At 43.0% G+C, this 27,533-nt stretch overlaps 1 protein-coding gene across 1 annotated transcript; it reads right to left on the reverse strand.

The window, feature by feature from the left end:
* Positions 1-26,665, reverse strand: SLC26A3 (solute carrier family 26 member 3). The gene is made up of 20 exons (XM_039247245.1): positions 26,535-26,665; positions 25,868-26,007; positions 24,320-24,430; positions 23,890-24,062; positions 22,458-22,622; positions 19,530-19,682; positions 19,040-19,122; positions 14,546-14,693; positions 14,334-14,447; positions 14,152-14,229; positions 10,810-10,905; positions 9,798-9,904; positions 8,607-8,676; positions 8,423-8,515; positions 7,022-7,117; positions 6,224-6,457; positions 4,417-4,471; positions 2,565-2,707; positions 2,382-2,447; positions 1-24 (listed from the first exon to the last, which is right to left on the reverse strand). Exons 1-20 carry the CDS (start codon positions 26,663-26,665, stop codon positions 1-3), a joined length of 2,280 nt encoding a protein of 759 aa, XP_039103176.1.
* Positions 26,666-27,533: the final 868 nt, after the last annotated feature.

Below are 27,533 nucleotides of genomic sequence, written 5' to 3' on the forward strand. Positions count from 1 at the left end.
TTAGAATTTCGTTTCAACTGGTACCTGAAAGAAGATAGAAAGTTCTTGTTTTAAAAGATTTGTTAAATTCTGTCTCTTTCAACAATCCTATGTTGTATTTATGGTCCATTTTATTAAAATTAAGACCTAGTATTTACCAGTCATCAACAATTTGTTTTAATTTAAAATATTTTTATTTATTTTTGAAAGAGAGAGACACAGTACTGAGATGTCAGTACAGATCCTGATGCAAGGCTTGAACGCATGTCGGTGAGATCGTGACCTGAAGTCTGACAGTTAATGGACCAAGTCACCCAGGTGCCGCTCCTCTTGAATTGTAATGATCATGTACATTCCATTGCTACTTGGTTCACATAGACCCATGGGATAACATGTTGTGATGTAAGCGTATCTTTCAAAGGCCTCATTTAACTTAATCATCAATGCAATGGTTGTAGCAATATATTCCTTCACGACTGTTTCAGAGGCGACACAAGGTTCAAGGGGCTCTGTGTGCTGGCTTTCAGCTTTTCTGTGAATCACCACTGGGGGCCTGATTTGTCTTCCTCTAAGTGATGAGGTAAGGAATTGGTGTTAAACTTTTTTTGTTTGTTACTTTTAAATACGGGAAACAGGAATAGAATGGTGCTGACCACATTCTGCTAGACAGTTGATTCTGAAGCTTTGATCAGATGGCGAGTATAAGTTCTGTTTCTCTACTTTATCCTTTAGAACTTGGTGACAATTCTAGGGGCACGTGGGTGGCTCAGTCGGTTAAGTGTCCGACTTTGGGTCAGATCATGATCTCACGGGTCATGAGTTCAAGCCCCATATCGGGCTCTGTGCTGACAGCTCAGTGCCTGGAGTCTGCGTCGGATTCTGTGTCTTCCTTTCTCTCTGCCCCTCCCCTGCTCACGCTCTGTCTTTCTCTGTCTCTCAAAACTGAATAAATGTTAAAAAATTAACATAAATAAATAATAAAACTTAGTGACAGTCCTGAATCAAGCTATTGGAGAGAGGATTTCTGGTAAGTCTCTCCTTATAGGGGGCTCAGGCAAGGTGCCACATGTGGATCTCACTAGAATGCAGCCCTAGGACACTTGGCTGGTTAGAAATGTGACTGGTGCTCTTTGAGGCTGGGCTCTCACTGAGACCTATCTAGCTCCCAGAATGGCTTTTTCATAGAAGCTTTTCCCATTTAATATAAATTTTTTTTTTTTTTTTTTTTTTGAAAAAGAGGGCATGCAAGTAGAGGAGGGGCAAAGAGAGAGGAAGAGAGAGAATCTTAAGCAGGCTTTAGGCTGTCCGCACAGAGCCCAAAGTGGGGCTAAGTTTCATGAACCGTGAGATCATGACCTGAACCAAAACTGAGATTTGGATGCTTTAACTGACTGAGCCACCCAGGCACCCCTATTTGACATAACTTTTAATAATGGTCTAGGGTCATTATGCAATATACTTCTTCATTTCTAATCTAGATTCCTTTTTTCTTTTCTTCTTAATCCTTTGTTCAAATAAGAGAAATACCACCAGCCACCTCCCGTACTTGACAATCATTAGATTCTTTCTTAGGACCCTCAGTTCCATTAGTCTTTCACCAAAGGATAGAGCCTATAGAGGATGGTGAATAGACCCCAGGTCTTGGCATCAGACAGATCTTGATTCAAATCCTGTTGCTATCACTTTGGTGTGTGACCTTAAACAAATTAGTTAAGCTCTCTGAGCCTTTCCTAATTTTCTTGTTAATGAAATGAAGATATCTTCTTTGCATATTGTTGTAAGCCTGAGATATTAAACTACCATGTAGCCGACCTAGAGCGGATACCCATTTTGACTTGTGATTCTGCTTTTCCCAAACTGGAGATAGTCCCTTAAAGGACTGAATATTCCAGAAATAAATGTTCTAAACTGAAATAGGACTATTCAGTTAAATGATTTGACAAATCTTTCTAATTAGGAAGGAGAGGAACCTCCCTTTCATCGCTGGGCGAAGCTCTGTGCTAGGGACTTCCCGATGCGCCTGGGAATCAAGAAGTGTGTATTGGCATCTCAGCACCGTCACTAATTCATCTGGAAGTGGAAACAGTAATCCTTTCTCTGCCCCAAGACTAGAATAAGATCTTAGTTGTAAGTACTTTAAAAAGCACAAAGAGATCTCTCTCTCTCTCTATGCTGAACATGGCACTAATAGAGGGTCTAATATCATTTTCTATCCTTTTTTGTTTGGTCTGAGTTTATTCCCCCCCCCTCCCCCCCGCCCCAAGTCCCTATGAAAACTGGCCTTGTTTCCACTTTCTAGGGAAGAGGCACAGAGTCTCAAATTCGTGCTGGAAGAGACCTCACTGCTTTTCAGGTTTTTGTTGTGTCGTCTAGATAAAGGTACCCTTGTTGAGGAATCTTACCTGACATTCTCGATTACGTATTCCTCCATTTGTATTTATGGTAAAATCAAATTTTGGTTCTTTTTCCTGCGAAAACCGGAATTATGGATTAGGAATCTTTTTTTTTTTAAGGTTGAAAAAGACAGGGAAATGTAATTGCAGATAGGTTTTAGACAAATGAGAAAAACACTGTAGAGCTGGTACCTGACTGGAATTAAACTTTGAAGCACTGTCATCCTTCTTCATCAAAATGTGCAGAACAGCATCATGGATTGTTAAGAAGAAGATGGAGTCCTTGACTTCGTCATCAAAAAATTTACACTGTACAAGCTTCTCTATGAAATCGTCTGAGGAGAGGAAAGGAAGAATAACAGAAGGAAGCCACTGTTTGGCCACGAGTTTCTTCTCAAGACTGGGGATTTGAATTTCCATTTGCAAATGGGCAGTTCATTTGTATTTGGTTAGGTGTTTGGGGATTGCAATGTCTGATACCTTTCGAATAAAAGGATACATTTAACATCCCAATGTAGAAAGAAATAAGGAAAAGATTGAACTGAGGAAAGCTTTTAGCACTTCTCAGAAGAAAAGTGATCCATTTGGCTTTAGTCAGGAGCTCAGTGAATTATCTCTCTGGCTAATGATGGGACCAGCAAGTGTGGTTTATAAAAAAGTGGGGCTCTGCTAAAATAGAACATATGCTCGTAGACCAGTGATGTGTTCTCGTTCTGGATTGCTGGACCTGTTACTTGCCAGTTACTTACCGTAATCTGTTTTCCTAAAGCTGCTGTGTTCCATCAGAAAACACCCTCCTTGGCACCCTGCATTAACTCCCCAGTTATCTTTGAGAAACCCCCTTCTTGTAGGCACTCACCAGCCCTTGTTTGTACAGATCACTCAACCAAATTATTACCTCATGCCAACTATGTGCAGAGCCCTGGCTCGGTAATATGCAGGATGAAGAGATGAATTAGACAGACATGAAACTCAACCCCAAGAAGATAGAACTTGTATACACACCTACAGTAATGAAAAGTGTTGTAGAAGAATAAAAGCAGGAAACAATTGGATTTTTTTCTTTATGGTTTCTTGGTTCTTCAAGTAATGGCCCGCACGAAGTAGGTCCTTGGGGGTTTGTTGCACAAGTAAGGGAGGTACAGAAGATGTGCTATGGAAAATCAGAGAAAGGCAAGGAAAGATGGTTTCCTCTTGGTGGGTGTCTGGGAAAACCTGACAGAGCAGATACCATTTCAATGCCCAGGGTTTGGAGAAGGATGGAGGAAGAGAAGATATAAAAGCATGGAGGTGAGAAAGTCTGTTCACAGGCAAGCTTTCAATGCTGGGAAGACTTAGTAGTGCCTGCGGGAGGAGGAGAGAGGAGCACACTGTGGTCACCAGAACCCTGATGGAGGTGCGTGGTGTGCAGTGTGGGAAGGAAGGTGATGATCTGAGTTTAGGGCTAAGAAGAATACCAGGCAGCTGAGGCAGCAGGACAGGATACTTTCAAAGAGACCTGGTGTGATGGGGAAGGAGTATAACTGTTTAGTAGATTAAAGGATTACTGAGATCAACAGAGTATTTTTAATTATAAGCAAGCCTCGAAACTAGAATGTATCCGTAGGTTTTAGGGACAGGAACCAGTAGAGGGGAGAAGCAGAAGATGCCAGTTTCATGCCTTCCTCAGGAGCCAGGCACTGTCCCCTCTCCCTAAAATGCTTTCCCCCGAGCTACTGTATTATGGGCTGAGGAATCAGGGGAGATGAGGAAGAGAGAAAACAAGCCTACCTTCTCAGGAAGATGAGAGTTAAAAGTGGTTATATATTCATTCTTCTGCTGCCTATGAAAATAGGCTTCACATTGTAAATTGGGTTTAATTATATATCATTACAACTAAAATATAAAGAGGTTATTTCCATAGGGATTTCTGTTGGTTTGGCTACACGTTAGATTTCCTTCTTGATGATCACAAACAAGATCTACGCTTTGGAGAGGCTGTCTACCGCGAGAGCTGGCCATGAACCTGAAGTGCTTGTCAGAACATAAAAACCAAACAACTTACCATCACTTCCAACAATATACACATCTACGTTGATCCTGATAAACTCTTGCAAAAGCTGTTAAAAAGAAAGTAGGTCTTCCTTAGGGAACTGTTTTACTTGTGAGAAATATAAAGAAAACTATCATAATGATACCTTATGGGTGATGTGTTGCTTAAAGGACCTTTTACATTTTGAAAAAAGATGACAGTGTAAAGAGATAACTACAGTTAGAAACGAGGCTCTGACAGAAGGAAATAACATTAAAGGAAAGGACTCTCGTCTTCAGGAAGAAGTTAAAAATCATCATCCTTGCAGGAAGAAATCTGGGGAAAAAACAGGGAAATCTGCTTCAACTCACAAGATGAACCCTGATTTAACTTGAAAGCTGTTTCTTTTATGGGATGACCTTGACCAGAGTTTTCTAGCTACACGGAATTAGAAAAAACCAAAGCCCTCATGATGTCACTGTTCTGCCCACAGTGACTAGATGCATCTAATACCAATGCATCTTTATGTTTTCCAGGTCTCTAGGCTAAGGTAAATGCCAATAGTGATGTGAGTAAGGTCATATAAGGTAAGAAAAGTCACTTGTACTATTGATCATTAAAATTGTTTAACACAGAAATTCTATTAGGCACTGAACTAACAATAAGGGCTCAAGGAATCACAGGGCATAGTCCCTGTTCTTTCTTCTATACTGCTGGAATCAGAACACAAATTGTGTGTGTGTTTATATGAGTGTGTATGTGTGCGTGCGTGTGTGTGCGCGAGCGCACGCGTGTATGTGTGGTTTGTCCTCAAAAGTTCTGTGATGTTTTCTTCCTAAGTTTGAGGGAAATGAAATTGATTCCATTTTCTAATTTTGTATCCAGTTCACCCATTTTTAATAGATCTTATCTTAACTCAGCTCTATGTAGGCAGCTTTCTGTGAAAAACCAAGGAAAAGAGTGGTAAAAGTGGCATTTCTTAAATTTTCTTTACTTCTGTTTCTGCATCTCTTTTGGAAACTAATTTGTTTAGAAGCGCTGACAGAGCCATGGAAAGAGAACAGAGGACAACTGGAAGGTTTCAGTCCTATTTTTAAATCACATGTGACATCAATTCTTTCCCATGACTACTTTCTCGGCGGGGCGGTGGGGGTGGTGGGGAACGGCTTTTATATAGTCAACTGAAATTTCTTCGGTTTACAATGGGTAGAGATGAAAACAAAGGGATCCGTGACTTCACTTTGGTCCTAGACCTTCCCAAATAGTCTGTATTTCAGGGCGACTTAGATACAGCGCCCACGTGGGTCGAAAAGGTCCTGCAGAACTGGAATTCGGTAGGGGTGTGGGCATAGTTGTCTAATGGCAGTTCAGCATACGTTAGATGTGTAGGTGTGGTTGTCTTCGAAATTCTATGCCAGTCTCTCTGAAAGACTGCACTGAACACGCCCCACCCCACTCCCGCTGTCTCCATGGAGTGCCCTAAGAGGACCATTGACTTCGACTTAATGTGTATTATCTAAAGGAGCATCTTTCTACAAATAGAACTTTTTACCTTTGGTTGCTGATTGGTTTTTTTTTTTTCATTTAAAAAATTTTCTTAATGTTATTCATTTTTTAAAGAGAGAGAGAGAGACAGAGCACAAGCTGGGGAGGGGCAGAGGGAGAGGGAGACACAGAATCTGAAGCAGCTCCAGGCTCTGAGCTGTCAGCACAGAGCCCGACATGGGGCTCGAATTCACCAGCTGGGAGGTCATGACCTGAGCCGAAGTGAGTTGCTTAACCAACTGAGCCACCCAGGTGCCCCTGATCGGTTGTTTTTTATTAGGAAAGAAGAAATTACCGTTTTGAGACCTCTCATTGAAGAAATGTCAAGAAATGACACAGCTGAGAAGTCAAGAATCAGGCTATGCAGGCTGACTTTAGGGACCGTAGTGCTGAGAGGAAGGTCGGCATTCCAGTCTATCTGGAAAGGCAGGTCGGTGGTATTGATCGGCTGATCCAGTTCTTCTATCTGATTGTTGTCCAGCTCTTCGTCGGAATCTTTAAAGCCATCATTGGTACATATAAATCCTTTCTGCACGAGAAGACAGTAATACGCATGATAACTCTGACCAAGAAAAACATCACATCTGTCAAAACTAACCAGTGGGTTTCTGAAGCACTGATTCAAAGTCAGGTCAAGCAATGACCTTTTCTCTGGAGAATAAACATTTTCCCAGGAAAACAGTAATTTTAAGGAGACCCTCAAAGCTGCCATTTAAAAATACTACATTAATCGACACGTGACAGACCTCATTACCTGGCATTTCATTTAAGGGAATGGAACCAACACCTTGAACTACTTCTTCTAAATACCTTCAGCTGTAACACCCAGAAATGTGGGTAAGAAACTTACTAGTTTCATTTCCAGGAAGTGATCTGAATCTCACCGGACTAGAGAAGCCCTGAGGAGAACTAAGGAGGCCTAGAAGACTTTTGTGAAAATGCTATAATTTGGTCACACAGATTGTCAGATGTACAAGCAGTCAGTGCTGGGCTAAGGTTCTGTTTGCTCCAGGAATCAGTGCATAGCTGAGATGATAACCCACATGTTGTTAAATATAAAAAATACTTTTTCCCGTAAAAAAAAGAAATTTACTGGTGTCACTTGCAGCAAGCCTTTTTTCTGCAGTTTTCGGATTTTCTTCAAAGCTTTGTTGCGCTTGCGTAGAACTCGTAGTGGATTAAAGCCAACCTGAAAAATCCATTGCTGTGTTACAAGAGTGCTGGATATTATATGACTGAATATTATACGGCAGAATTCTAGTAACTCCAAGTGGGGTGGGTTCGGGTTGGGGCACATAATAAAGATATTTGTAATAAAATTTAAAAATGGTTGAAACAACGTCAGTGATGACATTGTGTCAGATTTTGGTCTGCTCAGGGCGTATGCCATTATCAACACGCAAAAGCTCTGTGTCATCCTGGGTTTGTCTATAAATTATCCATCAAGAGGTCTAAACTCTAAATCTTTGTGTCTGTTTGGCCAATGCAACCCTTAGAGGATTTTATTTACTTTCTCTTTGTTGGATATGGTGACACTTGATTAGTACTCTGCTTTTTTGTAATTTTTTATTCTATTAAAATTCATGTGATTGTATTTTACAACATCTATTATTTTATGATTTTACAGTTTTAGTATTAGATCTCAGGGCAGCCTTCATTTTTCTCTTTTTCAAAACAAATGTGTTCTTGCTGGGGCAATATTTAGCTCCAGAGTCCTAAAGAAGAAGAATCACATTATGTAATAAAAAAAATCCTTGACAAAAAAATGTAGTTAGATGGAAGATACCAGATTAAGTGAAAAGGACAGTATAAAAAGCCATATGAGCAATATAATAGCATTTTTGAAAAAAAAAATAGGGTAAGAAAACACTTGATTCACGCCCAACTAATAATAATAGCTAAGGTTAAGGCAGGAGCTCTATGCAAAGTACAGAGCAGACCAAAAGGCAGGTCAGGGATTGAGTTCTGATCTTTTGTTTATTAACCTCAAAGGCTGCCTCTTTTTTGTCTTTTCTTCAGCCCATCGGGGACATTCAGCTGTTCTTTGGTGTTAAATATTCATGTACATTATATTTACTCATTTCCATTTATATCACAAATATTCACTTGCTATCCTGAATATCTGCAGTGGCAGTCAAGTAATAAGTACTCTCTTGTTTCTGAAGTTGATGCCTAAAGAAAGTTTGTAGGATACGATCTACTAAATCCCAGCAGCCCCAAATCCTGTATTACGTCCTTTCACTCTGTAGCAAAATCGGATAAAAGGAGACTCTGTGTTGAACCTCATCCAAAGGGCCTCATCTCCCAACATATGAATGGGGGCCCCTTACAAGGTAGTTTCACCTGCTCTTCGACACAGGACAGAAAGACACTAACACAACCCAGCTTCAATGTATGTGAAATCCTTAACCCTCTGGTTGCAGAACAAACATTTCACCCCAGATCTCCGGTGGAATTACAGAAAAAATATATGTGTAACAACTTCAAACCTTACAGCATCGATAAGTTTCTGCTTAAAGAAGTGAATGTTTGCAAAGTAGATGGGAGATGGACACCTGAAGATTTTCACCCCTTCCGGTTCATACATCTGCAAGGCAGAGACATAATACGAGATGATGCTCATTGGATTCATACTGATATCTTTCATCAAGTCAAAGTCAAAAATGAATCTTCCTTACGTCAGAGTAATCTTTCTTATTCTTGTAGATGTTGCTCCTTCCGACATTGGCCAGTGTGCTGCATTTTGGACTGTCGGGGAAAAGCGACACCAAGGGAATCACTTGTGAACATTTGTTAACACAGACTTCCCTAGACTGTCAAAGCCGGCTCGCTTTCAAAATTTAAAGGGCTGGGGAATCATCATGCCATTAGACACCCTGGAGGGCAAACACTTTGTTTTACTTCTCTTCCCACGTCTCCTAGAACAGGGCCTCCTGGTTACCACCTTGCACTTTACAAACTGCTTCCATGTGCTTTTGCTGTTTGGATTCCGAATGTCACAGTTTTTCAGTGAAACAGACAGATACGGTTACCCCGTCGTAGAGATAAGGACATGGAGAAGCATAACGTTTGGCCTGTGACCACTCCGTCTGTCTCTATGATTGGTGGGCCCCCAAGAAATGAATGAAAACATAAATGAATAAGAGTGCATGAACATTTCAACATACATGTATTCCACCAGCCAGGTACTAACTTTAAGTATACCACCTTCTGTTCTAGAACTCCTAAGCAACCGAGAAGGCTGTGTCTCTGTCACGCCATGTCATCTACCATAGGCTGAGTGACCGCATGGTGGTGACACTATATGGCCGAGATTTAAGAATCAGGAAGATGTTTGGACTGGACGTTAAGAATCAAGAATGCTAACTAGCTTTTGTCTCCTTTTCCGATGAGAAGGGGATTGGAGACGTTCTCTAATCCAGCTCCCTGTTTTTCAACTGAGAGCACAATCTAGCAATCCATAGAGAGGAATAGCCCTCCACCAGACAGGGAGAATCCCACAGTCTTTGCGGGAACACATTCCCATGTCTGGCTAAGCAAAGGCTAAGCAAAGACATCGAACCTGCCAAGAGGATAATGGCTTTGGTTTATAGCTGGGCCAACAGACCCCGTGATTTATATGATTTCGTTGAATTTGTGGCAAAGCCATTGGTCCACCAACAGCTGGTGGGACCTGGGCTGATGTTCCGGGGTCAGGACATTCTGTTGCTCACCTTGAGGTGAGTGAACGTGAGAAAGAACAGACTGGCCCATCTTGATACGCATGCCTATTAACTAAACTACTTTCCCCTTAATCAGTGACAAGTTTTTTTCCCCTTCCACAGGCAGGTTGAAGTCTTGCAAGGAAGCAAAGCATGACAAACACTCACAACTGGGTCCGAAACACGATGGTCAGGAGCTGAAACGCCACACTAGCTGCCAGGCCTAACCCGAGTCCCAGGACAATGGCAAAGATGAAGGTCATGACCCAGATCAGCTGTAAAAAGAAGAGAACACATGTACCACCATTTACTCAAGTCCAGTGTCTTAGGTCCAGAGCTCTGGGAAAGCAGGAACTTCTAAAGTCAAAGCAGAGGTTGGGCGTGGACAGGACAAGGGACCCGCCTCGAGAGGTCATTTCTGTGGGCTCTTTTGGAGCCCCAGAAACACACGCAAATATTTTTTGAAGTCCGAAAAGAGTGAGTTCATTTCTAATCCCATCCATGAACCAGTTAAGGAAAGGATTCAGTCTAACGCTGCAGAAACAGCACCTGTTGCTTAAAGTCAGCAAGTTAATGGGCAGGGTTTCTACGAATTTCTTACTTGTGGCCCGCTGATTTAATAAGTGGCTACTATCTGTACAAGAATTTTAGCATGCCAAAAGGGTGTTAAATCCCAACAATTCTCTATCAGGAACAAAAGTAAGCCAAATGTAGCTGATTACTTTATTCCTGTGAAGTGCCGTAGGATACGTTAACAACCTTTTTATGCCCCAGACTTTGATCCTGATCAAATTATGGACTCTGCTTCTCCTCGCAAGGCATGCCAAGCACAAGGGGAGCCTTTCTAGGGTATTTCCTAGAGGAATGTTCAGAATTTAAATTCTTCCCAGATTCTCTGGAAACGAACGTGTGATCTAATGAGGACCAGAAGCAACCATATCATACTTGTGTTTCATGGAAGTTTCCTACTCGCAAGTGGCTCACTCTTTTAAATTAAAATCCCAGAGGATGATCGTCAGAGTATGCGGTTTAAAAATAGCAAATGAAATAAGCTCGGATGTTTGAACAGACGTGGGGAAAGAAAATTGCACTTAGCTTACACTACGAATATGCATTTCCCATCGGGATTAGAATGCCGTCCTGACCCCGCCCTGTCTCAAGTGTCGCTGCCACTACTCACACAATCATATTTATCCTTTTGCCACAGTCTTCGTATTTCCGCGAACTGCATCAGCATTCCCTTCAGGTTCCCGAGCGCTAACGCTGCCAGCACAGACTGCAAAACACATTAAGCGGCAGATGTACGGAAAGATAATCAAAGAAGCCACGTAGAAGCAAAGGTGAAGGTTGTAGATAAGTCGTGTCCTTTAAAGAGCCTCGAAGCCTATCTCAGAACACACCCTCTTCCGTGTTCGGTGCTGTCAAGAAACACCAGACCTGGGACTCTGACCTGTTCCTGGTCATAGCTTTGTCCCCACCACAGAGTCGGTGACAGGCTACGGACGGATGAAAGCACTAACTAGCCCGTACTTTGGGATGGAGACAGGCAGATCTTAGAACCCACACCTTGAAACGTTTTCCCCAAAGATAGCCTGTTTGGTGATGGAGAGACAGGGTTCCTTTTTGTTGTTAAAAAAAAAAATAAATAAATAAAAAAGCTTGGGGACCTTGGTGCACCTGGAATCATAATTCAAACCTTTGATGATGATCAGCATTCAACCATTTGTTAAGAGGAAGCTGAGGTTAGCCAAGATTTGAGGCGCCCTCTCTGCACAGCATGAACTACGTCTGTCGCACTCCCTGCTATATACCCAGGCCCCACCCTGGCAAATAAACGCGTATAGGATGGATCAAATACTTATTCAGTGAATGACTGGATATGCTAGCCAAGGGATATTTCGCAATATTAGCCAGTCCTAACCACTCAGTAGCACGGCCTCTCCTAAGAAACCCTGATGTCGATGCAACTCGATTAGTAGATTCACAAAGAATGATCTGGGTGGTAAACTCACCTCTACCCCAGCAACACTTGGGGCTTCTGTTTCTCCACGTGCCAAAATGAAATAATATGTTTTGCAGGAATTAGGATAGTTCTGGTTTTAAAAAAAATGCTGAAAAGGCAACTATGCTCTCTTCCTTATTTGGATTTTCACGCAATGGTGGGAACATGCTCCCGACACCTCCCGCCCCCAGTTCAAACTGTTCATCATCATTTGTACATCGACCACTGTCATGCCATCGCGGTGCAGTGCAGGAAGAAAAGCCCGACACAGTTTTTATTTTCCACATCTCAAAGATCGTCTGACCGATCTGAGCATTTTTTTGACTTTCACAAGTGACATTTAGAACTTAACATCTATCCTGTTAATTTTACTCACTGTGAGAACAGACGCCATTTTTTAGAGCACCAAATAATGGTCTCCGTGGCATTGAAAGGGAAATTACCAGTTAAAAACTGGTGAAAATTGAATAGAGCCTGTAATCTAGTTAACAGTACGGTACCAGTGCCACTGTGATGGCTTTGGTAATGTAATATCGCTACAGGATGTCACCACGGTGGCTGGGCGAGGCATCTGCTGGACTCTGTACAATATGCCTCCTCTTTGGGGTACTTTAGTAGCAAACGTGCCAAGTACCACCTTCAGAAGGTGTGTACCATTTTTCTTTTCACTAGGCATTTTTCCCCCTCACCTAGTCAGTATTCCACGGAGAAACAGGTTTTAAAATTTTTCACTGAGATACATTGAGCCCTTTGAAAAAATAAAGGTTACAGAGCACTGAGAAGCCATAGAAAGGAAAAGGGAGATAATCTTAATGGAAACCAGTTATCCGTACCGCAGTTGATATAAAGGGTTAAATACGTATAAAAGGCTTTGAACTCCACTAATACTTAAGCAGCACTCAAGAGACATTTGTCATTAGCTACTGACATATTTCATATGACACAGAGAAGCAAACCAGCTGCTCAGAACAGATGTTGCGTGCGCAATGGCTTCCGCAGAATGTGTCACATGGATCCTTTGTAGAAGGGCCTTTGGTTCACCTCAGGGACAATGTCCCTGTACTCTCACCTAGGAAGATTCTAATTTGCTGTTCCTTATTCATGAGAGATATAGGATTTTAAATGGCAATTCCTTCTTGAGGCTCTCCAAGTCGACATGGGGGAGGTAGAGCCCTCTCTACTGTGGGAGAAGCACAATAGGGCCGAATTCCCTAATGGGGGAGGGGTGGCTGGATGTGCACTTTCAACTGAGATACACCTTCTATGTCTTTGAGGTGACTGCTTGATTCCTTTTATGCTGTTCTTTTGGAAATCAGTTAGTCGGTGGAGAATGCACATTTTCGGCCAATAGTACTCTACCATGCTTGAAGACAGATTCGGCCAGGGGGTTTCTTTGGCACAACCACACTGTTAGTTCAGAAACCTGGGACCATCTTCACTCTCCAGCCACCGACCAACAAGGAAAAAGGCCTAGATATCAACTAATAAACACTGGGGGCCCATGTCCTCTCTCTATGCCCTTTGTGGTCAGAAGTGTAATTTAATGTTTGTGGAGTAATAGCAATACAAAAATAATAACATCTATAAGAATGGCTGCCATTTATTAAGTGTCATGCCTGGCCCCGGGCTAAGTCCTTCATGCGCAATATTTCATTTAGCTTTCACAGTGACTCTGTGAGGCGAGTACTGTTTCCCTCCCTATTTTACAAATGGAGAACGTGGGGTTCAGAGAGGTTAAGCAACTCACCCAAAAGCACACAGAGAATAAGTGCCAGCGCCAGGATGAGAAGTAGGTCTACAGGGCTTGACACCCAGCTCTCCATGGAGCACCTCAAAATTATATTACCACCACGAAGAGCAATGTATTTACCATTGTCGGTTTCCCTAGAGAACCTCTGTTTCCCAGGGCCTGCTGCCATTTCTTTAATCTGGGTGCTATCGCAGGTTACAAAGCGTGAACCTAAACCCTCAAAAATGCCAGGAGAGATGTGGGCAAAGGAGCATGAGGGTGACAGTGGGAGCCCTGTGTGTGGCATTTGCTTCCACCCTGTAATCACACAGCGCTGGTCTCGGAGGCCAAACTAACTCCGGGAACTACAGGGCGGATTCCTAAGGATGGGCTGTGTGGCTGGTAGCACCACTCGGAAGCTGATAGAGGCCCCGATGACCTCAACCTTTGAGAACATCTTCACTCCCGTCAGTGCATATGGAAGTTGCCGTGCTAGGGTGTGTTTCCTTCCAAACATTAATTATATTCAGGGCTACGGACATGCTGGAGGGTAGAGTAGATAAGGGAGCTGGGGCACTTGCATTCCTAACATTCGTAAAATGCTGCCAGCGGAAAAACAAATATTCTTGGCGCAAGAGTATTGATTAGGAAGAGGGCTTGAGTTTGCTGTTAGCTCATTTTCCCATTCAGTTGTGCTTCCAGAGTTGAAGAACCAGGGTCCTTGATTCACACAAAGCAGAGAGAGAGAGAGAGAGAGAGAGAGGGGGTACCCAAAGACAGACAGGCATTACCTTTTGTAGTGGCTCCAGAAGAAATCCAATGGCTACAATGACAATCAATACGATGATAGCGGAGAGAAGCCCAGCGATCTGTAAGGATGAAAAGATGCTCATCACAAAATCGCCTTCTCCCCTGGTTTGGATTTTCCCATACAACCGCCAGGATGGCTCTCACAGCAAAGACCCTGAAATACCTGTGTTTTGCCTCCAGTGCTCTCCTGAACCCCCGATCTGGAGAGGGCGGTACTTGCGGCAAAGCCTTTGAATGATCCACCAAATATGTTACTCAATCCCAAGGCTATTAACTCCTGTCAGGAGAACGAAGAGGAAACTCTTTTTTAAAGATGGCACCATCCAATATTACCTGAAATGGCCAAACGACACCCAGAGTAGGTTGTAACCTTACCTGATTGCCATCAATCGGATAATCGTACTTGAGGGAATAGACACTGGCCACTGAGAAGGCCACCGCAAAGCCAACGATCGCGATGCCAAAGCTATCCCCAATGGTCTCTTGGAAAACCTGCATGTCAGGTGCTATGGGAGGATGGAACCTGAAAAGGAAATTGAGCCAAGTTTGAAAGTCACCAACCTACGAATAAACCTTCAATGGCATCCATTTGCCCTCAGGAAGAGCCCAAATTCTTTAGCAAGGCCCCCATTGCCCCCTTACCCACTCCCACTCCTGCTCACTCGCTACCATTAGAGAGTTTATGCTCCAGCCGTACCAAGCTTTTTTGTTTGTTTCTCAAAGACATCATCTGTGCTCTCACATTGGAAGCTTCTAATTTGCTGTTCCTTCTGCCCCAACCATTCTCCTCATCCCCCTCCCTCCCTCCTTCCAGAAAGTCTTCCCTCACCACCAAGGTCAGGGTTGGATGAGACTCTCTATGTTTCTTCAGCTCTGGATGCTTCCCTTCCTTATCCCTCCACCCCCCCCCCCCAACTCCCTACCCTGACACAGAGCAGGGACTATGACTACTCCGTTATCCTATGACCAGGACTGAGCATTCTTCATGGCGTACATCAGGTGGTCAATAATTTTTGGGCAAATCAATGAATGAATGCAGTCCAGGCTGAGTTTTGTCTCACTTTGGAGTGTGACCAGCAAGAATTCAGCACCACCACAAATTTTGGAATCTGCCATCTTACTGTTGAAAAGCAATGCTGCCTGAATTTGATACAAGAATGTCAATACAGTCCCATGCATGATAACGGTGCATCTGATGTTTTGCTAGTTTCGCCACACCATAATGTACACTCGTATCCCTGTTAACTTCATGTGCCATGTCTTAGATCCCACTTGTATTGTTACGCTGGATTGAAAAGCGTCACCCATTATCCCTCCGATAGTTATCCATGGATGAAGGTCTTTGAACAAACACAATTCAAGACGAGGGAAGCGAGAAAGTCTCCCCTCCATTGATAACAATACCTTTCACGAAAAGCCCTTAGCAAACACATGGGCCTCGGACTCTGCCCTGGGTCCCACAGAACTGCTAGAGCCATCTGTGGCCCAAGGGGAGAAGGGCGTTTACCATGACATAGTGTCAGGGAAACGTTCAACTCAGAGAAGAGCCTTCTGTGTTTGTACCTCATGAATATAGAACAGTTCAATGATATTTACCAATTGTATTTTGAAAGGTACAAATATCTCCAAGTCAACACCAATTTATTGATATGCTCAGCTCCTGTTGACACCTGTTTCTAAACTAAATCTTAATGAAAGTAAGTTTATTGGATCCATTCGACAATTTCCCACTTGCTGTTCATATTTTGTGAGTACCTATGTTAATATATTTTCAGCCTTAATCTTTAAAAAGTTTTTTTGATTCATTTATTTTTGAGGGACAGAGTGCAAGTAGGGGAGGGGCAGAGAGAGAGGGAGACCGAGAATCTGCAGCAGGCTCCAGGCTCCGAACTGGCAGCACAGAGCCCGATGTGCGGCTTGAACTCAGGAGCCATGAGATCATGAGCTGAGCCGAAGTTGGGCACTCAGCCAACTGAGCCACCCAAGTATCCCAGATTTAATCTTGAAGAAGTACCATGACCACATATTTCTGCAGCTACCATGAATCAGAAAGCTATCTTGGAATATTGTTTTCTACAAAATAAACCCCAAATCCATGACACAATTAAGATTTGCATTTTATACCAAAATAACCAGAGGCCTGCTATTATTATTTTGTTTTGGCCTCTAAATACCTTAGACAGAGAGGTGTGTGGAGATTTACAGTCTGAAGACTTGGATTCAATTCCTGGCTCTGCTACGTACCCTGCCTGAGCCAGTTTCCTCGTTTGTAAAGGGAAGATAATAACACTTGTTTTATTTTCTTCATAATTCTGGGGGGATCAAATAAAATAATGAATCCTGTTAGAACTATCAGAATACTAATAGAACATGAATACTCTTTACGCACTGTAAGGTATGAAGTGCCTGTTCGCTAGTATTATAAGATCCCTCTGGCATCTGAATATATCCTCTGTGTCCACTGCTTGGATGGTCACTCCCTTTCTGCCGTGTGTGTGACGTCACAAAATCATTCTTAAGATGTCTTGCTTATTAACAGCAGCTTAGCAATAATTAATAATCATTAATTTCTAAGAATATTCTATTTGCAATCATCAGAAATTTAAAATTCCCACTTAGGGTGCCTGGATGGCTTAGTCAGTTGAACATTTGACTCTTGATCCCAGGGTTGTGGGATTGAGCCCTGAGTCAGACTCTGCACTGAACATGGAGACTGCTTAATATTCTCTCTCTCTCTCTCTCTCTCTCCCTCTCTCTCTCTGTCTCCAGCTGCCTCCTCCCCTGCTTGTGCATGTGCTCTCTCTCTAAAAAAAATTTTTTTTTTTTGATGGACCCCACTGGGAATAATGCATTTATTATTATTTTTTTTTATTCCTATACATACTCTTTTTATTTATTTATTTTTTTCTTTTTTTTTTACAAATAGTTTATTGTCAAATTAGTTTCCACATAACACTCAGTGCTCATCCCCAAAGTGCCCTCCTCCATGCGCCTGCCCCCTCCCCCCCACATCCATCAGTCCTCAGTTTTTGTCAGCATTCAAGAGTCTCTCATGGTTTGCCTCTCTCCCTTTCCCCCACCATTTCTGGTCCTGGAGGGGGCTGATCATAAAAAAATTTTTCTAAATTAAATGCCCACTCAATTATCACCCAGAAAGAGCCTAGTACATAATTTAAGTGCTAAATTAGTTTATAGTAGTAATGCAGTGTGAGTACTTACCATAGGCCAGGCACTTAAGCATGTCACATGTATTAACACACTTAATCCTTACAAAAATCCAATGTGATAGCTACTATTTTTAACTCTGTTTTTAAAGCCAAGGACACTGAGGCATAGAGTTTAGTTATTTGCTCAAGATTTAAAAAATAACTCAAGTAAATCCTAGACACTCTGCTTCTAGAACAGGTGAGCATGCTTACCAGGCTACACTGCCTCTCTAAATGTGAGTTATTCGTTGCCCCACCCCACAAACACTGTGGAGAGAGGTCCACTGACATTCAAGATTTATTTACTAAGAAAAGTCTCCACGACTGTAACTAACTGATCTTAAGTTTATCTTTTATTTCTCAAATCCTTATGAAAAGACCCTCTTTAATTTTGTAACTATCATCTATATATCATCTATCTATCAAAAAAAAAAAAAAAAATCTATCTATCTATCTATCTAGTTTATGTCTCCTAAGACTTCTAAATAAAGTATAATCACTTGCAAGTTGCAGAGTGGAGAAAAGCCCTAGATATAGTCGTTCAGTTTTTCAGTCTTTCAGACAAATTCCTCCTTAAAAATCTTTTAAATTAAAAGTAGTGTTTGAGATTCATTAAGTGTAACAGATGTCTATCTGGTGATAAAAATATTTTCACTTTATTCAGGGGGCGCCTGGTTAAGTCGGGTAAGCTCAGGTCATGATCTCGCGGTTGGTGAGTTCGAGCCCCGCGTCGGGCTCGGTGCTGACGGCTCAGAACCTGGAGCTGCTTCGGATTCTGTGTCTCCTCCTCCCTCTGCCCCTCCCCTGCTTGGGCCCTCTCTCTCTCTCTCTGTCTTTCTCTCTCTCTCTCAAAAATGAATAAAACACTGGAAAAAATTTTAAATACACATATTTGCTTTTTAAAACAATTTGGTTATTTTAAAGTCAACAATGCTTATAAATGCTGATTCCTGGAATTCTCAAAAGCTCCTTAGGCATGGGGAGGGAGGGGGGGAGGGAGGGAGGGAGGTCTTTTTTTTTTTTTTTTTAACAGGAACACAACTTGTCCTTGGGAAGCAAATGGAAAGAAACTGGTGCTGTGGCCAGCGGGCAGGGAGAAGAGAGCGCCAAGCTGGGTCTCTCGTCTCAGTCCGACGGGCAGCGCAGTCCCTGCACGTCTGTCCTGGGCCTCGTTCTGAACGTGGCCACGAGGAAGGGCAGAGTGTGCCTGCGTGCGCTGCTCACAGCCTGCGCCCCAGCCGTCCCTTCTGCTCTCTCTTAACTGCTGCAGCTTGGCCCCGGGGGCCTCAAGCAAAACACTGCATACTGTTTATAGTGATTCGTGGGCAAGGGGATCTGGTTTCATTCGGTTCCTTTCTGGAAGCAGAAGCAGGTTTGATTTGCCTTTTTTTTTTTTTTTTTTTTAACGTGGCTCTGCTTTTACCTGCATGTGCATCCCCGCTCATCTGGCGTGTGAGTTCTTCCACAAGGACCGACTTCCTGACAGTGAGAACTGCCGAGCCTTTATGGCTCCTTCCTAGAAGGAGAGTTCCGTGCCTTCCTCGTCCTCCCAAGAGGCGGGGAGGTTCTGAGCGAGGTTGGTGCATTTCGGCTTGCAGCCCTCGGCCGCTAACGTCCACTCTCTATTCAGTACTTGGAGACTGATCATTAAAGACACACTTACCCTCTCTTCATCTCTCCAACCACAGCCACCCCGAACCTGTTTTTGAAGTCAAAGCCATAGGACACACCTGTTGCGATCACAGTCTGCAAAGTTACAAATTGCCCAAGTTAGAAATATGAGGTATGACTAACAGTCTCCTAGAGATAAGAATCTCAAGCCCAGGCCTTGCTACTTTCTACGGAAGTCCTGAGGCAATTCTAATGTGCCACCAGAGTTGAGAACCGCGGCTCTGATTCCGGTGGGCCTGTCGCCGTCTGAGACCGTGCTGTCCGCGCCGGCCACGTCTTACACGGAGAGAATGAGCCCACAACCATGAGAGGAAGTCATTAAGTTGTGCATGAAGAGAAAACCAAACTAAATATTACACCCGGAAACTGCAGAGACGCCATCTATCCCACTGACACCTCCTGATCTGCAAGTGGCAAAGGGTGTTCGGCAGAACAGCGGAGACTAATGAATTATGGAAGGAAGTCTGAAGATGATCAGTTACCATGATGAGTTCAATTGGGATGGGCACCGGAAGTTTGGCTTTGTAGCGCTGATTTATTTCTTTCACCGCAAATACAATCAGCAGAATAATCAAGGATGTCACAAGGTCTGCAATATTAGTCTTCTCTATTTGTGTGAATATGGATTGCAGCACCTGAAATCATAAAAGCGAGGGACAGCCAAGTGCTATACTTTTTCCTCCTTCTTAAAAATCTTTTTTATTTTTTATGAACTTCTTAAGAACTTGAGTACAGTTGGCCCAGGATGTTAGTTTCAGGTGTACACTACAGTGATTCAGCCTCTCTAGACATTACGCTGTGCGTGTCACAAGCATAGCTACCATCTGTCACCATGAAGCTCTGTTACAGTATCGTGAACGGCAGTCCCCATGCTCTGCCTTTAGTTTCGTGACACATTCGTTTTGTAACTCAACTGTGTCTCCCTCTTCCCTTCAGCAACTCTGCCCAAACTCCCAGCCCACTGCTCTGGCAACCATCAGTCTCCTCTCTGTCTTTGAAGGTCTGATCCTGCTTTTTGCTTATTTATTCCTTTGTTTTGCTTTCTCCCCCAAGGGTTATATTCACGGACAATGAGGGTGCGGTGTTTAATTATTTCTGAATATATTTACAAGAAATAGTGCGGCAAGAAGGCAGACCTAGATGGCCTAGTGATTTTCTGTTCTGTTCACATTAACCACGAATGGCTGCTTGTGGATACCAGCGTGGAGGTATGAGGAAGGTGGGTTAGCGCCCTATCGACACCCCACTCATGGTGCTTTTGGCTTGTTGCTGGGAAGCTCCTTGTCTGGTGTCAAAATTCCCCGGATACTGTCCACGTTTTTACAGCCGGTCTCTTCTGCTCTTAGGACTCGTGGGCCATTATTCCACAGTCATCATCATTGCTGTATCCAGGGAACAACCTCTGATCCCCAAAAGTTTTCTTAGCATATGTCTCTTTAATTCCTGTCCCCTCCCCTTTTTTTCTTGAAGGTCAAAGCCCTTCACATTTCTTGGTTTACTGTCTGTATCACTTTTGGGAATTCATTTCCTGGCTAATTGTGCACAATACATAATCTTAATTTTTTTTAAGTTTTTCATTTATTTTGAGAGGGAGAGAGAGCACGTACATGTGAGCAGGGGAGGGGCAGAGAGAGAGAGGGAGAGAGAGAGAATTCCAAGCAGGCTTTGCATTGTCATCCTGGCTGCTCGAAGTCACGAACTGTGAGGTCATGATCTGAGCTAAAACCAAAAGCTGGACACGTAACCAAGTGAGCCACTCAAGAGTCCCTGCATAATATTAATTTTTGAGGCCAGTTAGGTTCCGTAGCCAGAGGATCCAGATAGCAAAAGCAGGCCCAAAATAGATCCCAAATGGTTCCGCAAACATTCCACTTCTAGAATAGCTCTCGATGTGAGTGACGGAGTGTTGGTTCCAATATGGCGCAAATTCTGTCTCAACTCCCAAAGACAGTCTTGATAGAGGGACGAATAAGCCCCAGATTAACAACAGGAGATAACAAAGATCAGAGGGGGAAATGAATGAAATAAAACTAAAAGGACAATAGAAAAGATCAATGTAACCAAGGGCTGATTTTTTTGGAAAAGATAAATAAAACAGGCAAACATTTAACTAGACCCAGCAAGACAAAAAGAGAGAATTAAATAAAATCAGAAGGGCTAAAAGGTGCCTGGGTAGCCCAGTCAGTTAAGTGACCAAGTCTTGATTTCCGCTCAGGTCACCATCTCGTAGTCATGATCTTATAATCATGAGATAGAGCCCTGTGTGGGGTTCCACCTTGAGCTGGGAGCCTGCTTAAGATTCTCCCTCTCTCCCTATATCTCTGCTCTCTCTCTGTCTCTCTCTCTCTCTACCCTGCTCTCTCTCTCTCAAAAAAAATTTTTTAAATAGGTTTTAAATAATCAGAAGCACTAAGTACACTGTTCTACAGTCATCCTTGGGAAGAAGAAAGAGCCACTGTGCCATTACACATTGGCTAATATCCTTTTGCTTTAGAAACAGGGATGCATCAAAGAGTGAGAAGAACCTCAATTTCAAAACAATAAGACCTGCCTTTTAGAAATAGGGAAACATTAACATTTAATTAGCACATTTCTTTCAGAATAAGATGTTGAGGAAAGTTTGAAATCTTGGGACAAAATAGTAAAGCCTTTAATAATGCCCTTCAGGGGGCGCCTGGGTGGCTTAGTTGGTTAAGCGTCCGACTTTCGCTCAGGTCATGATCTCGCGGTTCGTGGGTTCGAGCCCCGCGTCGGGCTCTGTGCTGACAGCTCAGAGCCTGGAGCCTGTTTCAAAGTCTGTATGTCCCTCTCTCTCTGACCCTCCCCTGCTCACGCTGTTTCTCTCTCTCTCTCCTAGAAATAAATAAAAATATCTTTTTAAAAATGCACTTCCGGGGCGCCTGGGTGGCGCCTGACTTCGGCTCAGGCCATGATCTCACGGTTCATGGGTTTGAGCCCCGCGTCGGGCTCTGTGATGACAGCCAGCTCAGAGCCTGGAGCCTGTCTTTGGATTATGTGTCTCCCTCTCTCTCTGACCCTCCCCTGCTCATGCTGCCTCTATCTCTCTCTCAAAAATAAATAAAACATTAAAAATTTTTTTTAAAAACTTGTCTTGTTTTAAAAATAATGCATTTCAAGTTTTTCTTTTAAATAATACTTAAGAGTCAAATCTCAGAGGACTGGTACTTAATTTCTTCTGTTCACATTGACCAGATGGTAGATGTGGTTGATATTCAGTGTTCTTCCCTTTGCCACTAATTTTTTCCTCAATGTGACTGAAGTTCCCAGCCCACTGACTTCTTGGAAGTTGTCAGAAAGCCCTACGTTGAAGGCATTAAAGGAAAGCTCTCCCAGACACATGATGGTAAATTGGGCATATTTTGATATTTTTAGGCAAAAGGACTACTCACTTTGAAAATTGAAAATGGATCAGTATGTGCAGGAACGTTCAGCTGAAGCATAAATTTGAGCTGAGAAACCAAAACGTGCACGGCAGCAGCTGTGGTGAAGCCACTGATTAGCGACTCTGATAGATATATCACCACAAATCCAATCTGAAGAACCCCCATGAGCAACTGGGAAGAGAATAGCAAAGGCCGTTGTTAGTGTAGATGGCGGGCACGGCTCAGCAAACCAAAGCACCAGCAAATGAAACGATTGAAAAGGTAAAGGATCAGCCTGTGTGCCTATGTCTTGAAGCAGGTGTCCTTGTCTCCTGGAACACCCGGGCTCAGGGCCCCCTCCCCTTCCTGCCCGTCTCCTGCCCGCGAGGTGGATCGTGACACGGTGTTCACATAGCATGTAAGTCTAGTATACCCCAAGAAGCACCAGGTGACTCCTCCCTGCTCCACCTTTTTAAAGATGCGATATCTTTAGAAGACTCACCCAACATACCTTCCATAGCAAAATCTTATCTAGCATCAGCCCTCATAAATTTTCGCATGTAATTTTAGGTGACTTTCTAGCTGCTATAGCATTCGTGGGAGCATCCATTCATGTTCCTTCAAAGAAGTTACTTTCGTAAGAAGGACCTAACTATGTGCTGAACCTCAGAAGTGCTCGGTTTTGACGGGGGGAAGCAGTTGTTAATTCCCCCAAAGCCTCAGTGTTGTGCAGTAACATGAATGGACAGATTCTCCTTCCTTTGGGTCTCTGGATCGCCTTTCCATCCGTGTCTTGGAATGCAGCTGGCACTGTGGGCATGCAAGGGCACTAGATTCAGAAACGTATTTCAAAGAAATGGCTGTATTGTCTGTCAGGTGGACACACCACTAATGTCCTCGCTTAAATGTCCTTTCTTTACAGAATGGCCTTAGCCAATTATATCACGGGTCATAAACTTAGGCCACATCTTGTGGAATCCGTGACGTTGTCACTCTTCACTAGCATCGGTGTCAGGGGTGTGAATGAGGCTTTGGCCCTGCACAGGTCTCTGCAGCTTCCCCGAAACTTTGATATGGACAGTGCAAAGTGCTCAACCCCAGGTCCTTGCAGCTAGGTCACAGTCCCTGAAGAGCTAGGAAGAGAAATGTTCCAAAGATGTCAGCGTCGCTATTACTTGCACATGGTTATGTTTGGTGACTGTATTGATTTCAGGTATTTTACTGCATTTCTCTCCTTGCCACTGGCGCCTCCCTGTTCCCGTATTTCCTTCTCTCTAGACCCACGTTCATTCATCTTTGCCATGTGGATCTTTTCCTCTGCTTCTGGTTGGGGGCAGGGACCCTTCTTACTTCCTGAAAGACGGATACAGACCAAAGGGAAGAGCAGGAGGGTGGCAGGAAGCAGAATGGACAGAAGACAAGCAGAATGGGGAGGGCAGTCACCCAGGAAAGTGCTCACCTGAATGATTCCAGAAAGGATTGTGACCGTGGCCGCCACCATCACCTTATACTCATCTGCTGATGAGTCATTGCTCATTGAGCTATTAGAGAGTTCCAGAGCAGCTGTACTCTCCGATGGGGTTAATCTCACAACTACTGCTCCCACCATCATACTCAGAACAGGAAACGGACCTAATTAGCAGAGGATGCATTATAGTCAATATACTCCTTCCGAAGGCACAATTGTCTTTCAACCATAATGGGAGGGGATAAAAAGACCGACCCCTGTAGCTCTGGTCTCCTTCCTCACCCCCCCAGTCCCAATTCTTAGAAGAAACTATGACCACCTTTTCGGGTTAGACACAATTTGAAATTAATCTAGCGTGCGGCTAATGGAGCTAACAACGAAAAAGCAGTGTGAGCATTGATTAGCCCAAGAATTCACTTACCCACAGATATGTGTTTAGAAGTGCCCAAGAAAAAGTAGATTATAACTGGGAAAAAGGCTGCGTACAGTCCGTAGCTTGGGGGGATGGTGACCAGCAGAGCAAATGCTAAGCCTGCAAATACACAAGCGTCGGGGTCCTTATTTCAGGCAAGTGGAATCACAGAAGTCCTCATTAAGTCCTTCAAGTGTTTCACATTGAACCTTAAAAATGTTACTTGATTAGCTCAAAGAGATTGAAGATGTAAATGTAGGAGCTCAAACTGTAATACTCTCAGAAGAAAACATAGGTGTAAGTCTCCTTAACCTTGGATGAGGCAATGGTTTTCTTAGAAATGACACCTACAGAGTAAGCAAACAAATTAAAAACAGATAAATTGAGCACTGTCAAAATGAAAAAATGTGTGCTTCAAAGGATACTATCAAGAAAGTGAAATGACAATCCACAGAATGGGAGAAATTATTTGCAAGTCATATCTTGGCTAAGAGTTTAGTATCCAGAATATATAAATAACCCTTGCAACTCAACAATAAAAAAAATCCTAATTTTAAAATGTGCAGAAGATTCATTTCTCCACGGGTATACAAATTGCCAGTAAGCCTGTGGAAAGATGTTCGGCATCATTAGTCATCAGGGAAATCAAAATCAAAACCACGAGGAGATACCATTTCAGACTCACTAGGAGAACTAAAATAAGAAAGGCAGATACTAGCAAGTGTCCACAAGGCTGTAGAGAAATTTGAACCCTAATGGGTTACCGTGTGACAGCAATTACACTCCTAGGGATATACCCAAAAGAATTGAAACACAGGTTCACCCAAAAACCTGTACACAAGCATTCATAACAGCATTATTCATAATAGCCACAAAATGAAAACAACCTAAATATCCAACAACTGATGAATGGATAAACAAAATGTGGTCTACCCACACCATAGTTATTAGTCATCATGAAAAGAGGGGAATTACCCTCACATGCTACAGCATGGATGAACCTTGAAAACCTTGTGTTAAGTAGAAGAAGCCAGATACATGAAATTCTGTGATTTTGTTTATATGAAATGCCCAGAATAGGCAAATCAAGAGAGACAGAAGCTGTTAGCAGGGAGATGGATGGATGGATGGATAGAAAGTGAATACTAATGGGCAAGAAGGTTTGGGGATGATGCTGGTGGTAAAAATGTTCTGGAATTGTGTAATGGTGGTTGCACAACCTTGTGAATATACACAAAGAACACTGAATTTTATACATTAAAAGGATGGCTTTTACGATCTATGACTTACATCTCAATTTTATTTTATTTTTTAATAAATGTTTTTATTTATTGTCGAGAGAGAGAGAGAGACAGACAGACAGAGCACGAGCAGGGGAGGGGCAGAGAGAGAAGGAGACACAGAATCGGAAGCAGCTCCACGCTCTGAGCTGTCAGCACAGAGCCCAACGCGGGGCTCGAACCCACGAACTGTGAGATCATGACCTGAGCCACATTGGACGCTTAACTGACTGAGACACCCAGGCGCCCCAATCCCATCTCAGTTGTAAAAAGTTACCTTGCAGTACAGCCACTAATCCTGTGCTGATTCCGGAAACAATGTCGCTGAGTAGCCATTCCTTTACCCTGTAGGCTGGTAACCAAGATGCTACGGGTAACAAAGACAGGGCAATTCTCTTGGCCTTCTGTGCAGAACAGCTGAAACCATGGAAAACCACACTCAGTTAATTATTATCAGATTTTAGCGTTGGTACCTGACTGTAGAGGAAAACTGGGAAAGGCGATACTATGTTCAAGAAGGAACTACCACTTTCACTACCTTTCCCACTAACATCTGCCTTAGTATCCATGTGGACCGCCTCCTGATCACTACCAAAGAATTCTTTCTTTTTTCTTTTTTTTTTTTTTTTAAGAAAAATGCTGATTTTCTTTGGCCCTACTAGAGCTTATTTGTCATCCTCAGCTCGGATTTCACAACATTTCAGTTGAGAATTTTCCTCCGCCCTCATTTATTAGTCCTCTGATAGGGAAAGATTGGGTTGAGAGCTGAGATGGTGTTCCTTTTAGAGATTCCCTTTCTGGCTCTGACAGGGCGTAGGAGGTTTGGACAGCAAAGATAAAAAGATTCTGGAGGCTGTGGGCTAAAGCCAGAAAGGAGAGTTTGAGAAGTTAAGGAGAAAGTGCTTCACTTATTCCTCATACCGGTACCTTAAAAAATATCTTACCTACAACACTCTTTGAGATGATCCAGAAAGGTCTTGTGGTACCTCTGTTTCTTCTTATGTTCTTCCCCAAAAGCGTTTGCAGAGTACACTGGCCTGGCTACAACGTACTGATTCCCAATGGGTTCGATCATTTTGCTTGCGCTGACGGCTGTGCTAAGAGGAAGACCTTTGGAACTGTGTGGCAAACTGTTCTTCTTGTCTTTAGCAGGTTCAAATACCTGAAACCAAACAGGGCTTGCTTCTTAAATAACTCGGAGATAATGTGATGCAATTTACAGATGAGTGATCTCCGAACTGAATGTTACCACCTTTTGAGATCAAAAGAGGCAGGATTAAGGGACCCAGACTGTGTTTTGTGAGAGTGATATCACTTTTTACTTCGATGAGCTGGACGGGGCTCCTTTGGGTAAGTTACACAGGGCTTTTATTATTTATTTTTTAAAGATCGCCCAAAAAGAGCAATAAAAATGGACTCAGTTTACTAATCAGTGACTGCGTTTTTTTTTTTTTTTTTAACTTGTAAGGTGTGATTGATCTCATCAAGAAAAGGAATTTAATATTTTTTCTTCAAAAATTTCCAAGCTTGTGGCATTGGAGTCCTGGGATGGCTTAGATTTAAAGTCTACTCAGTGGCCCTTAACTTCCGTCAAGGCTGTTCCATTTTGCCCATCTGAAATTTTGTAATACCTATGAAATGCTTGACATTTGGGGAAATCAAGGATATTGCCCATTTATTTCCCTATTGTTTCTAGGAGAGTTTTTCCGACGTGTAGCTGAGGAAACTATCGCACAAAGTAAGTATTACTTGCTTACCTAGTTGACCAGTGAGGAGATCGTTTTACGAGAAGATCTTGGGCAACTTGCTCAAACTCTCTGAGCCTCATCTATATCATTGAGCTAATAATACTCAAGGTTTGGGGCACCTGGGTGTCTCAGTTGGTGAAGTGTCCGACTTCGACTCAGATCTCATGATCTCATGGTTCGTGGGTTCAAGACCCG

The sequence above is a fragment of the Hyaena hyaena genome, unplaced genomic scaffold (assembly GCF_003009895.1).
Source record: "Hyaena hyaena isolate Hyena2069 unplaced genomic scaffold, ASM300989v1 scaffold_294, whole genome shotgun sequence".
NCBI classification, from domain to species: domain Eukaryota; kingdom Metazoa; phylum Chordata; class Mammalia; order Carnivora; family Hyaenidae; genus Hyaena; species Hyaena hyaena.